At 53.1% G+C, this 13,134-nt stretch overlaps 5 protein-coding genes across 5 annotated transcripts; 1 reads left to right on the forward strand and 4 right to left on the reverse strand.

Moving 5' to 3' along the window:
- Positions 1-95: 95 nt before the first annotated feature.
- Positions 96-1,089, reverse strand: CGGC5_v016899 (uncharacterized protein; the record flags this gene model as incomplete). The annotated part of the gene is made up of 3 exons (XM_032027458.2): positions 96-568; positions 620-734; positions 787-1,089. The coding sequence occupies 3 exons, from the start codon at positions 1,087-1,089 to the stop codon at positions 96-98; spliced, it is 891 nt and encodes a 296-aa protein (XP_031876164.2).
- Positions 1,090-2,336: 1,247 nt separating this feature from the next.
- CGGC5_v016900 (uncharacterized protein) lies at positions 2,337-3,100 on the reverse strand (the record flags this gene model as incomplete). Its single annotated transcript, XM_032027457.1, has 2 exons — positions 2,337-2,939; positions 2,984-3,100. The coding sequence occupies 2 exons, from the start codon at positions 3,098-3,100 to the stop codon at positions 2,337-2,339; spliced, it is 720 nt and encodes a 239-aa protein (XP_031876165.1).
- A 1,434-nt stretch (positions 3,101-4,534) lies between these two features.
- Positions 4,535-5,491, forward strand: CGGC5_v016901 (NAD/NADP-dependent indole-3-acetaldehyde reductase; the record flags this gene model as incomplete). The annotated part of the gene is made up of 6 exons (XM_066153638.1): positions 4,535-4,633; positions 4,684-4,804; positions 4,853-4,994; positions 5,247-5,277; positions 5,326-5,404; positions 5,454-5,491. 6 exons carry the CDS (start codon positions 4,535-4,537, stop codon positions 5,489-5,491), a joined length of 510 nt encoding a protein of 169 aa, XP_066006971.1.
- A 3,573-nt stretch (positions 5,492-9,064) lies between these two features.
- On the reverse strand, positions 9,065-10,753 carry CGGC5_v016902 (uncharacterized protein; the record flags this gene model as incomplete). Its single annotated transcript, XM_066153639.1, has 1 exon — positions 9,065-10,753. The coding sequence occupies one exon, from the start codon at positions 10,751-10,753 to the stop codon at positions 9,065-9,067; it is 1,689 nt and encodes a 562-aa protein (XP_066006972.1).
- A 543-nt stretch (positions 10,754-11,296) lies between these two features.
- On the reverse strand, positions 11,297-12,436 carry CGGC5_v016903 (uncharacterized protein; the record flags this gene model as incomplete). Its single annotated transcript, XM_032028282.1, has 1 exon — positions 11,297-12,436. One exon carries the CDS (start codon positions 12,434-12,436, stop codon positions 11,297-11,299), a length of 1,140 nt encoding a protein of 379 aa, XP_031875429.1.
- Positions 12,437-13,134: the final 698 nt, after the last annotated feature.

The following is a 13,134-nucleotide window of genomic DNA, read 5'->3' on the forward strand; positions in this document are numbered from 1 at the left end:
CGGCTGGGGCAAAGAGTTCGTGTAATCCCGAGTTGAGTCAGGATCGCACGCCACAATGATTTCTTCGGCGATCAAATCATCGTCTATGAACCAGGTCAGACGATGTAAGTGCTTTTCAAAGAGATCATACCTGTACTCTTTTGACTGTCTCGAGTGCCCTTGTATACGCAATATCCACCGGCCAAGGTAGACAAGAATTCCTCATTATTTCGGTCGGCCCTCTCACCATTGCAGTTCTCCACTCTAACGCCGAAGGCTTTGATAACGGCCGCGAAGTTCGAGGCCGAACCTCTATGCCAGTGGCTTCTAAGATGAGAGCCTGCTGCAGAGGCAGACCGGTATGGAAAGTGCATCTCATGCTTATCACACTTGAGTATATACCACTTCCCTTTGAAATAAAGAATTCTATGTTTGTACTTGGCTTTCCCGCCTTCATAGAGCTCTTCGAAATCGATTGAATTCTGTGTTTTGGACGAGCTTTGGCCGATATCGTTCTTGTGGCCTTGGTCGAACTGATGTCCGGCTATTCCCTCAGCCATTTGACGCCGAAGAGAAGCAACTGCGGATTCTGAGAGTTCGATATTTTGCTGCATGGTTGGGATAGTGTTTGCTGGCTCACTGTCTTCGGGATTGTTTTGGATCTCGCTCATCATCATGGCGTCCTGGGTATGCATATATGGTAGATAACTGGGGGTTCTAGCTGGAACTGAAGCGCTGCCAAATATGAAACCGACCTGCATCTCCAGGATTAGCTGAAGCCAGCGAAAGTATAGAAGCAGCACTCACTAGATGTTGGTAATCTGGGACAGCTTCCAGCGATCGCGACCTCTGAAGTGAATCATGGTAGCTTGCTTCGAGACGCGCGAGCCGTTGGAAAGCATCGGCATTTTCATGTTCCCAAACCTCAAGTAATGCTTCCACCTCCTTTCTTCGATTCTGGTTATCTGCAATTTTGCGCTCAAGCGCAGTTCTCTCAGAATCTAACGTGGCTCGCACTAAATGTTCTCTATCACAAGCGCGCTGTCGAACTGTATCCAAATGTCGACCGAGACATTGGACAGCAGCGGTCAATTCCGAGGGTAGCGACATATTTGACTTGCACTGAGTAAGGTGGTGCTTGGGTCAATCAGGCGCAATCGCGCGGTAATAGATCTGGGAAGATGTCAAAAGCTTCGAAAATGGCGGCTAGGAGCTAACCGCTACGTTATGTCACTGACCAGCAGTTGGTCAAGTAAACGCCCGCCGACGGCCTTTCGGGATTTTTTTTTTTGAACTGACATCCACGTCTGATTGGCCGCTATTTTCTATCAGGCAAGCGTCACATTTCGATGTCCGCAGGAAGCCAACGGTAATGATGCTAAGGCCGAAGCCCGAGGTTGCGCTGGTCCAGACAGTCGTCGGTTAGATGGGAAGCCGAGCAGGTCGGCTTGCGCAAATAATAGCTTTCGCGAAAGCTATCAACTGGTCGCATTGCTCACCAGCTGTCACCTCCGAGCCCTGGGCCCCTGCCTGGTGGGGCGAGTTACCAGACTTTCGGGACGAGCCGCTCGATTTGATTGATCTTCGAAGGGAGCTTAAGCTTCCATCTTGCATGGTGTAGGTGCCCCAAAGCAAGGATGCAAGCTGAGCACCAACACAGCTGACCAGTCTCCCAGATGAGCCCTGCAATCGTCGGACATAACTGTATTGACCAGGTTTAATCCGAAGGAAGATTTCAGCTTTCGTCTTGCATATAGGAAATGTCTCAAGCAGGGATGTTAGTTGAGCACCAACACAACTGACCATTTTCTCATCTAAGCCTTGCAATCGCCGGACATAGATGTATCAATGAGGTTAGCATGTAGCGGTTTAAATCCCTCAGCCAACGCCACCTCGTGAGTGATGGCGTCGGAAGAGCAGAGGATTGGCCAATCTCCGAAACGAAGACGTCCCACTGGGGGAACTTCCCCGCGCCGCCCCTCCTTGGTCCGTGTGTGAAGTCAGTCACTGTTACATCATGGCAAGCTGGAAGCTGGAGACGTCATTCGAAATCACGAACCTTTCGGCCCTAATCTGATTTGTATCCCCGTCTGCAAATCCTCTTGTCAACCCTTCACAGAACTGCTCGAGGTGTTCCATGCAACAAAAACGTTCAGGGGGACTTCAACTTTTGAGAAAAGGCGGGTGGCGGGATATACGGCTAGCGACCTATGCTTTGTGGCACGAGTCGCAATCCTAAGAGCAGGGCAGCATCTCATACACTAGCGTTGCATCGACGTTCAAGCTGCATGAACTAGTGCGCACGTGACATTCAGACTAACAACAACGTGTGTACAAAACTTTCTGAACAGACCAGATCACTGTGATCTTTGTCGCTTGGCGACATGCTCAGGATCCCCATTCCCCTCTCTGCTCTGACCATGTTCTTCCTCCATCTTGGGCGAAACGCTGAAAAAGTCGGCCTTGGGTAAAGTGACAAGGTCTCGGAAAGGTGGAGGACGGCCTTGGTCGCGAGCATAGAGATCCTTGATGATATCCTCTTGTGTCTTCACCAACTGAGCCTGGTCATCGACCTTGCGTTGGAACTGACGTAGATCCATCTCGCATGCATGAATGCGTTCTCTCTGCCTCTCCAAGAGATCTTTCGCTGCCGAAAGCTCCCGGTGAAGTTCGGCGTTGACAAGATTAGACGACGACTGAAGTTCGTCGTATTTCTTGCCAAGCAGGCAGTACTGGTCATGAAGACCCAAATGCTTCGAGGTTGTCGACGAAAGCTCTTCTTGCAATCGAGACATGGTCTGTTCCAGGCCGGAGCGGGCTTCTCGTTCTCGACTCAGATCTTGGAATCGTGTGTTCCGGTCAGCGCGGCAGATGTTGATGATCTGGCTCATGTTCCACAACTGATAATCCAGCTGGTCGGAGAAGCTTCGCTGATGAACACCATGTCCGGGTATGGCGGGCTAGTGATATCAGCCGAGAACTTGAATGTTTTCTGTGTACTTACGATAACCTCCCTCACAGGTGCCGTCTGCACGCTGAGTTGAGGCAATGGCCGAGGGGCTATTTCGGTTTGCTCAACGACAGCGTTTGAGCGCTTCCTGCTAATCTTGGTCTGCTTCATGTTGACGTTTTGTGCTTGTGAAAGAGGTTGATTTGATTGATGTAAGATAATGTTTGGTTTGACTGGGTTGATACCAGTGTGTTACTTGAAGGGATTCTTTCGTATTTAAGTAGAGACTGTCTATGAACCTTTGGTTGACTCTGCTGGTGAGCTTCCAATAACTCATGGAACTTCCGAAGTTCACCTTCCGATAAGGCCAACAGGGTTTACTTCCTGTTGTGATGCGCCACTCACACTGTTATTTCCAGCGGTTCCAATCTCGGCGCAGTATCTATTTTGGTTCTATCTGTTCATGGTTGCCGGCCCTTCCTCAACAGACACGATGTCGAGTGGCACAGCACGCCAGAAGCTATTCATCCGAAGCAGTACCTCGTCCCGTTCAGCCAATGCCTTGTGCAGCGCGGCCTGTGTGGAACTCAAATCCTCCATCAGCTTGCTTTGTGCCTGGACCACTCTTCTGTATTGTGTACCATGCATCTGAATGGTAGAAATGAAGGCTTCGTAAAACGGCGTATCTCCGAAGCATGCTTCGAATGCATCATGGAAGACTTTCCACTTTTGCTACCAAATGTCAGCTTTACCAAAGTTTTGACTAGGAAAGACTTACATCAAAATCGTCAAGAAGGGTGTAATGGATAGCTGGTGTACTGGCCTGTACAGCAACTGGGATCGTGCGAGAAGCACCTGCGGTACTGGAGTCTCCTTGCTCAAGGGCTTCAGTCCCCTCCAAGCTAAAAATAAGTCTTCTGTGGCCGAGAGGCTTTGGCGCTTGCATGGGCTGGTTGGGACTGTTGTTACTTGCGGTCAGGGCGGTCCTCTTGCGACTGCGTCGCAAGCGGCGGCTATCAGTCGGTTGATTCTGTGGATCCATTGCTTTGGCGATTGCAAGGCTCGGCACTTTTATTCTGCTCTGACTGAAGAAGAGGGGCTTATATATACGGAAAGTTGTTTCCGTCCGCCAGGCCACTGTGCCTTTCCAGGGACCCCAGCATTGGAAGTCAGGAATATCATCACCCAGTCTGTCTGAGAACGGCCCCTGCAATCAAAGGTATCATATCAAGTGCTTCTCAGCTGATGTACTGTACAGGAAGACATCTCCCGAGGCCTCCAGGTGTGGGAAGGGCAAGGGAAGGGCGATAGCGGAGCTGCTTGCCGCATCTTCCGCGCGCGGCGTCCTGTGTCCCCGGAGCGTTACAGACGCCTCGGTGACAGGCGACCATCATCGCCACATGGGATGTATCAAGAGTCACTCCCTGATATAGTGTGCAGCTTAAGGCCCGAGACAGGGCACTGAGTTTGACACTGGGTATAAATAATCATGCTTGACCCACGCAGCAAGGAAAGCTGTCAGGCTCACGCCCGCACGACGTTCAGGTATCAACTCCTTCCTCTCGGTTCCACACTCTTCTTTAATCTCTGCTATCCACGGCCAAAATGGGATCTCTTGGAGACGTCAAAGCAACCCGTGATGAGTTAAACCAGAGCCCTCCCCTCCCATCGCTAAAGTTGAACGATGGCAATTTCATCCCAATGGTATGTGATCGTCCTTGATCTAAGAGGCTCTTAGTGACATCTAAGCTCAGCTCGCTTATGGAACGGGGACCGCGAACTTCAAGACGAGCAGCGAGCCAATCGACCATGTGATCGTCGAAGCCGCGAAGAACGCTATCCAGGCAGGATTTCGACATTTGGACGGCGCCGAGGGTATAGTCGCGCTCGCATTTGATTCGTGCCCAGCTAATATATTCTTAGTCTACGGGAACGAGATCGAGATGGGTTTAGCAATCAAAACCTCTGGAGTTCCTAGAGAAGAGCTCTATGTGGCAACCAAGCTTTGGGATATGACCAATCCGAAGGCATCGTTTGAGTTGTCTCTGCGCAGGCTCGGTCTCGAGTTTGTAGACTTATATCTGATCCATGCTCCTTTCAACGCACGATCGGACGTAGAGCTCCAATGTTGTTGTTGTTGTTGTTGTTGTATTTAACGCCGTGGCGGCAAGGGCGCAGCCGCCCTTGCGGCCGACCTCCCGAGGGGTATATGGCGTGGAGGGCCGCAGGCTCAAGCTATATACTCTACATTACACGCCTCTTCCTAACGTCCTCCAAATCTTGCCCATAGGCTACTATGTGTTCTATCCGTCCCTAGTTCCCGCTGGTTCCCTGGTTCCGTTATACTCGTCAGTTCCTCTACGAGGAGGGGGTTCGTTACTAAGGCCTAGGTTCAGACCTGGGCCCTAGTACCGCGGGCAGATCTTCCGGAAGAAGTCTGTCACGCAGAGAAAGGCCTGGAAGCCTTCATGATCAGTGATTAGCCCCTTGTAGTATCGATCCAGAGATCCTATTGGTCCTACAGGCTCCTGTGGACTAGAAGGGTGGAGGGTCGGCCACTGAAGCCTCCTCGCTAAGGTCTTTCGGCAGTAGACTAGGTGGTCTGCCTCCTTTGCCTCCCCACAGGAGCAGGTAAGCAGTGCTTCTGTATGGTTAAAGCGTTGATGGTATTGTTCGAAATCTCCATGGCCTGACCGGGCTGCTAGGAGATGATGGAGTATAGCCCGTGGCAGGGCTAGTTCAGGGGGGCAGGCGAGGGAAGCCTTAAGCCCTAGTTGGGTATAGCGGGGTGTTGCCTCTTGCTTCCACCATTTTCTATACTGGCGGCATATCCGTTCTCTAGCTAGCCGTTTGATCCCTGACAGGGTGGCTAGTTGGCCCCTAGGGGCTGGCAGGGTTGTGCCCTCCTTGGCTAGGCTGTCTGCTTCCTCGTTCCCTTTGATGCCTTCATGCCCTGGGGACCAATGGGTTCGTATGTCATACATCCTAGCTGTCTCTTGGATCTCAAGGAAGGCCGCTTGTGAGGAGTCTGGGACCCTGCCTCGGATCCCCTGGATAACGCTGGTATTATAGATACAGATGTGTATAGGCTGGCCCTGGGAGGTAAGGAGGGCCCGTCGGAGCCCTGCCCTCGCCCCCTCAGCCTCCCCATCAAACACTTCTGCTAAGCCAAGGCGGCCGCAGCCCTGGGCTATACGTTTGTTCTTACGGTATATAACAAAGCCAAACCCTGTAGCGCCATCAGGGGCCTTAGAGCCGTCCGAGTAGATAATAGTATGCTTATCTGGCACAGTCTTAAGCCAGGCCTGGAAGATCCTTGCTGCTACTTCCTTCGTCTGTGTGACTATAGGGTGGTGAGACCCTGGGGGGTATTGCGGCTGTAGGAGTGCTGGCCTTGGGCACCTAGGTAAGAGGCCAGCTGTTCTTTGGAGCCTGGTCTGCTGCCGCCCTGGCTGTAGAAGCCTTGGGACCAAGGGATGTTGTTGGTCAACCTTCTGTAGGCGTGTAGCGAAGCGTAGTCGCGCTGCCTCAAGGGCCACCTCTGCTGTTGGTAGGCCAGCATCTCGGATGAGGGCACTGGTTGGTGTGGTCCTCCAGACAGGTAGGATAGCCCTTGCTGCTGCTGTAATAACTCTTCCGACTCTACAGGCTAAACCATTCTGCCCTGTGCCGACTGTACTGGTGCTGCTGTTCAGGGCTGGTCTGGTCAAGCCTGCATACCAGGTCTCAGCTCCATATAGGGCTATTGGGAGGGCGCAAGCAATAGCTGCTTTTCGAACTGCAGCTGCTGGGAGCCCCCCTTTTGTGTTTGTAAGGTGCTGTAGGAAATAGGCTACCTTCTTTGCTGCTGCTACCTTTATTCCTACATGGTGTTGGAAGGTGAGTCTCCTATCAAACCAGACCCCTAACCATCTTATAGGCTTTATTGAGGCCTTAATAGTTAGGCCTCTGGCTTGGATATCTGGTAGGTCTGTTGTCTGTTTATGTTTTCTGCTGAAGTGGATTGCCTCACACTTAGCTGGATCAAAGGCGACTTTATTTTCTGTTCCCCAGCTGAGGATACTAGTGATCTCCTGGCCTAGGGCTGTAGCGTTCTCTTCTAGCGAGGGGCTAGTAGCTACTAAGCCTATATCATCTGCATAGCCAAACCGTAGCTTCCGATCATCAGCTAGGATATCAGCTATATAGAGCAGGAAGAGGATAGGGGACAGTGGAGAGCCTTGTGGTAGTCCACAGGATAGAGGGAAGTCCTCTGTAGTAGTATCCTCTAGCCTGACCCGGGCTGTTCGGCTAGAGGTGAAGGTGTAGATCAGCTTGATCAGGCTGCTTGGCCAGCCCTGCTGCCGTAGCCTGATAATAAGTCGGTTTCGTAGAACGGAGTCAAACGCCCCCTTAACGTCCATTGTTGCTAGCGTGGCTGTAAGCCCTGCATCTAGAGCCCTCTCTATCTCATGGGTTAGGCAGGTTGTCAGGTCGACTGCAGCCCTCCCTGGTAAGGCTCCAACCTGCTGTGGGCTGGCGACCCCTTCTAGGATGGTAAGGTAGGCCATCCTTTTTGCTATCAACCGCTCTAAGCCTTTGCCTAAGCAGGATAATAGAGATATCGGGCGCCAGGACCCAGTCTTAGAGAAGTCTGTTTTCCCCGGTTTCTGGATCATAACAACCTCCGCTTTGCGGAAGGGTCTAGGGAAGTAGCCTACCTGTACGCAGGCCTGGAAGAGCTGCTGTATAGGCCTAGCTACTAAACCCCAGGTGCATTGTAGTAACTTTGTAGTAATCCTATCAGTCCCAGGGGTTGTAGTCTCTGTTAGAGTAGCCTGGCGTACTTCCTCTATACTAACTGTATCCTGCCAGGGTATAAGACGCCTTGTGACCACTGGGATAGCAAAAGGGTTCCCAGGTAGGTCATCTCTAGCGCTAAACCGTTCGAGTAAGGCCTTTCGTAAAGCTTGGGCTTTGTCGTAGGTGTTGCTGATCGTCTCTCCTTCTACTATTAGAGGCGGAGCTTTAACTGCTAGGCTTGACTTCCGCCAGCCTATGATCTTATATAGATCTTGGTCTGTCTTAGCCTCTTCAACCTTAGTAGTCCAGTAGGCGCGTTTTGCCCTTCTAACGGTTGTTAAGAAGACCTTTTGTTCCTCTAGGATAGGGGGAGGTATGACCAGCCCAGGTTCTTGGGCCTGTTGGCGCCTAGCCTTAATAGCAGCTTGGTGGGCTACTGAGCATTCTTCTGTCCACCAGGGGGCTCCCCTACCCTGATTAGTCCGTCTCTTGCCTACAGCTTGAATAGCTGTATAGAAGAGGCTGACCAGTTGGGCAGCTAGGGTGTCTAGCTCTGCTGGGCTGGGCAGTTCCCCTAGAGTAGGTAAGGCTGTAGCCCCAGCCTTTACTAGGTCGATCAGCCGTGGTAGGGCTGACTCTGGTACTGAGAGCTGGTTAGCCTGGCGTCCTTGTTCCTGGGCCCTACTCATAGGAATAATTGTTGTGATGGCTTCGTGGTCAGCCCCTGGGTGTAGGTGTGGGCTGATATAAGCCTCAGTAAAGGGGATATTTGAGAGGGTTAGGTCGAGGGTATGCCCGTGGGTATGGGTAGGGGCCCCAACCTCCCCAATAAACAGAAGATCGTAGCCTTCCGCCCATTCTGCAATATCGTCTCCTCGATTTCGGCTAGGGGACCCAGGTTCCCATGAGGAGTGGTGGGCGTTAAGGTCCCCAGCAATAAGGGCTCTCTCTGGCGGTTGGTAATCTAGAAGGAGGCTGGTTGCTTGGTTTATAGGCTCATCTGGCGGCCTATATATATTCATAATAGTGAGGTCGCCAACTTTCACCCACAAGATATCTCTTGATTGGGTAGGCCTTTGTTGCTGTATTTGCAGCCTTAGACCTTTGCGTGTGTAGGTCATAACCCTAGGCCTTGTGTCTCTGCTGTTCCAGAAGTCAACTGGTACGTAGGAGTTAAAGCCTGGGTGTGTGTTAATCTGCATCTTATCTCTATAGCCTATCCAGGGTTCCTGGATCAGGACTATATCGATCTGATCTGCCCAGCAGAGCTCTAGAAGAGCTGTATGAGCTGGGCTTCTCTTCCCCACGTTACACTGGGCGACCCGTAATACCCGTGGGGGAGCCGTCCTGAGCCTACTGCTCCGAGTCGAGGTCGAGGTGGGTGTAGGCATTAATAACGTTATAATCAGGCTTCTGAGCTACCCGCTGGACCCTGCTGCTTGAGGTAGCTGGGGTATGCTGGGTAGGTAGTGGTGGTAGGATAGGGTTGTTGTCAGAGACGTCTGCTTCAGCCTCATTCTCATCCTCCTCCATACTGCTAGAGCTTGCTGTATCGCTAACGTCCGCTACGATGATTGAGTCCTGGGTAGGGGTAGGGGCTCGTGGTCGCTTAGAGCCAGGCTGAGGGCTCGTCAGGCTGTTGCTAGGTTGCTGGGTGCTGCGGGCGTGGGTGCCGGCCTGACTGCTCTGATAGAGGGCCTCATAGGCCTTCTGCCCAGCTTTACGGATCCGGGAGAGTTCCTTCCGACCTGGGAGGGTGGGGGAGCCGTTAACCACTAAGGGCCTTGCTGGGCAGTCCTTATGGTTGGCTTGGAAGGGGCCGGCGCAGTTAGCGCACTTCGGTCTGGCTATGCAGGGCCAGGTCTCATGGGAGCCTGCGGGCCTGCTGCAGTTGCTACAGAGTGGCTGTCGGTTACAGTACCGGTTTGAATGATATCCCTGGCAACCAGGGTCATGTCTGATGAGGGTCTTTTTCTTCTGGATAAGCTGAGATCTGCTGCTTTGGTTGAAGAGCCTGAAGGGTAGTACTTCTACAGAGAAGGAGATGATCCAAGAGACTTCGTTTGTGATAGGATTCACGCCAAGTTGGGATTGGCGGGCCCGGATAGGCTTGCATCCTGTCTGTGCAAAGACCTCCTCTTCAACTAGAGTAGCTGGGTCGAGGGTATCCCCATCGATAGTCCATAGCTTAGCAGGGCAGCGTGGGACAACATAGGTGAACCACTTAGTAGGGGTCTCAACCTTATAGGCTCCAAGACTGTCGGCTAGTTTCTGTTTGTCCGTAAGGAGGGCTTGCTGAACCTGCTTATTCAGGGGTCTCAGTGAGTAGCCAGTTGCGATGTGGTAGATATGTGGGATATCTGCTAGCTGCAGGCCAAGGGCCTGGCAGACCTTCCGGCGGAGGGCAAAAGGGGCATGCTTCCTAGCAGCCGTTAGGCCCTCCTCGGGGATGCGGGCAAAGACCCGGAGGTCCTCCTTTGGCTGGGCTAGAGTCTGAGTCTGAGCCTGGGGATGGATTGGGTTTTGGGTGCGGACCGGGGCCGGGGCCGGGGCTTGGGCTGGGGCTGCAGCTGCAGATTCAGCCGAAGCTACCACCTTAGCCCAATTCCGGCTCGGGGTCGGGGCCGCCGTTCCGTTCCCCATGATCCTCTTCAAGGCTTGAACTACGTAGGTTGTAGCCTCCTTCGCGATCTGCTTCCTAGGCCCCTCAAAGCAAGAGACCACGTTGTCTACAGACTGGGCGATAGCCATAAAGACATCCTTTCGGGCTTCGTAGAGCTTGGCCTCTTCACTAAGGGCTGTAAGGACAGCTCCAGCAGCTGTCCCATTCACAGTTGAGGGTCCCTTAGCCGTTAAGGGGGTTGTCGTAGAGGCGTCGGGCTGGCTTCCCACGAGGCTGGGCCGGGCTGGCTGGGCCTCGGTATCGCGGCGGCGTTTAGCCCTTGAGGTTGGGGACGGCTCCGGAGGGGCTCCAGAGCCTCGATCAGGGCCGGCCGAGGAGGCCGGCATCGGTCCAGAGCCCGCCGGAGGCTGCGAGGCCATCGCGGGAGGGCGCTGGAGGCGAGAATTGAAGGGTTTTCCGCTGTTAAGAACTTTGGTGGTATCCCACGTATTACACTAACAGTGGATGCCAAGAAAAATTAGGCGAGAGGGAAGTTGACCTTGCTCAGTAGCCACCCACCCCGACGACGGCAGCTTCACGTTGGGCTGCCACAATTCACTTCGAACCGTTCTCGCAACCATGACCGCTGATCAATCCTCGTATGAGCAACATCTGAAGCCTCGCTGTGCCCCGAGAGCGCGCTGCCGCGCTCGTCATCCCTAATGTGAACGATATGGCTGCAGCGGTGGTCAGTCAGTCCGAAACCTTGCTCGTCTACTCCCCGCCCACCTCGCAGGTTCATTCCTTAAACTTGACACCACGCATCATTTATGGATGTCCAGTGCACCCTGACGCACATCCTCATATTTCACACACGGTTGAGTGGCAGCAACGTCCAGCACCTTGTTGCGTATGTCACCACGCACGACTGTAGGCATAGCGATGCATTCTGGGAAAGCGTGATCAACGGCTTGAGATAACTGCTAGCTATTGCTTGTCTCATTCCTTCCATGGCTTTCCAATGTCTCGCATAGCTCTTTAGCCCTCCGTTTTTGCTCCTCCGTTCGTGTGCCCCATCTGTCAATCGAAGCCATGAATTCGGCCCTATTCACGCTTTGCTTTTCCATGAACACCCTGAGAATGGCGAGCAAATTCGCGAACCCTTCGCGCTGGCCTCGGAAGGACCAAAGACAGTCCCTAACGAAGCCATCGATGTTCTCGTTGATGTCGAATTCACTGGCGAACCCAGCCTGCGCCAGCAATAATGCCGTCTGATCGTCTTCCTCTCTCAGGGCCAACTCGAAATATTGCTCGGTGTCACCAACCTGATCCTCGTCCCCATCCCCATCCCGTATCGCATTGTACACACCACGGCCCAACATGACGCTGGCCAGGGCTACCGTGCTTTTCTTTGTCTCCGTCTCTGGTTCACGGTAGGCATACCATCTGGTGCCGATGTAATCGAAAGGAACGATGAGGTCTTCCTTGGACAAAGGCTGGGGTTGGGCTGAAAGTATTCGGCCGAGGATCTGTGGTGATTCGTATTGTATGGCCCAATAAATGCCTTCGCCCACCCGGGCTCCAGCTTCGATAAGGCGGTACACCACAGCCCAATGTTCCCGGGATGCGGCAAGATAAAGGGGCGTGGTCTTTTCCATGTCATTCGTCGACAAGCCGTATTGATGGCACTCGAGAACGGCGTTCTTGTCTGCGCCCTGCTCCAGCGCAAACTCCACGACCTCGTGAAGGCCAGAGTAGGCGGCTAGATGAAGGAGGGTGCCCTTCACCTCCAGCGAGTCGTGAAGCAATTTTCGGCCGGCGAATCTGGGATGAAAAAAGATCTCCACCTCGAAATCAATTTCTTCTTCGATTGCAACGGTGGAGGCAGGGCCTATGATACTGAGGGCTTTGGGGGCTGCTGACTTGTCGACTTTTTGTGCGATCGGCCCCTTCCCCCAGATGAAGTAGCGACACCACGCAACGGGCGTAAGTTGATGATCTTGTAGAAGTAGGCTGGCGAACGTAGGGTGTGCAGCGGCGGCGCTGAGCTTGTCTTCTTCGGCGACGAGATACCCGAGAATCATCCGAGCAAGTTCATTCGATAGCTCCTGCAACTGCATCATTGGGGTTTTGCGCAGGCGGCAGGGTGCTCGAGAGAATGTACAATAGATTGACAGTGCGGGTTGCCCAAAACCTCGAGGGCGGCGGCCGCCGGTTTTATACCAACGCGTATCCGCACCCCTGCAGTGAAAATGGAATACCGATCTGCGTTATCGAGGCCAAGGTACAGCATGGCAGATAACGATTCTTGCCATATCACGAAGCCTTGGAGGTACTCCGCTAGCCTTTCAGACCGGAGAATAGGAGTAGTTCAAACCCATGCCGTCCAAGCCAGCTGCCATCATCTCCGGGCAACGCATTGAACAAGTCAGGCCGTTGTGTACCATCCTTGCAGGGCCCCTGTGAGTGCCTTGGCTTGATCAATCGTTCTCTGGCGGGGACGGGACTAATGCCACATCTCCTGACCATGTATTCTGTGGGGGACATTGAGGTAGCTGCGGAGCCAGCCAAGGGAGCACGTCTCAGGTCCGAAGGAGATGGATGCATCGTCGAGTGAAGCGGTGGGGCGCATGTACCTACACGCTACGCTTGACCAAGTATGGCCGTCATAATAAACGAAGGGCATGAGCAGTAGCTGGCTGCCACGCGTTGAGGATTCGGCAATTTTCACCATGTAAGGTTAGAGATAGCTTAAGAGCCGATTCTGCTTTTGTCTTATGCTCCGTCAATCTCACTGAGCCCCACTTTGCCGCTTCTGCCT

The sequence above is a fragment of the Colletotrichum fructicola genome (genome assembly GCF_000319635.2).
Source record: "Colletotrichum fructicola Nara gc5 chromosome Unknown KSG_Nara_v1_contig11, whole genome shotgun sequence".
NCBI classification, from domain to species: domain Eukaryota; kingdom Fungi; phylum Ascomycota; class Sordariomycetes; order Glomerellales; family Glomerellaceae; genus Colletotrichum; species Colletotrichum fructicola.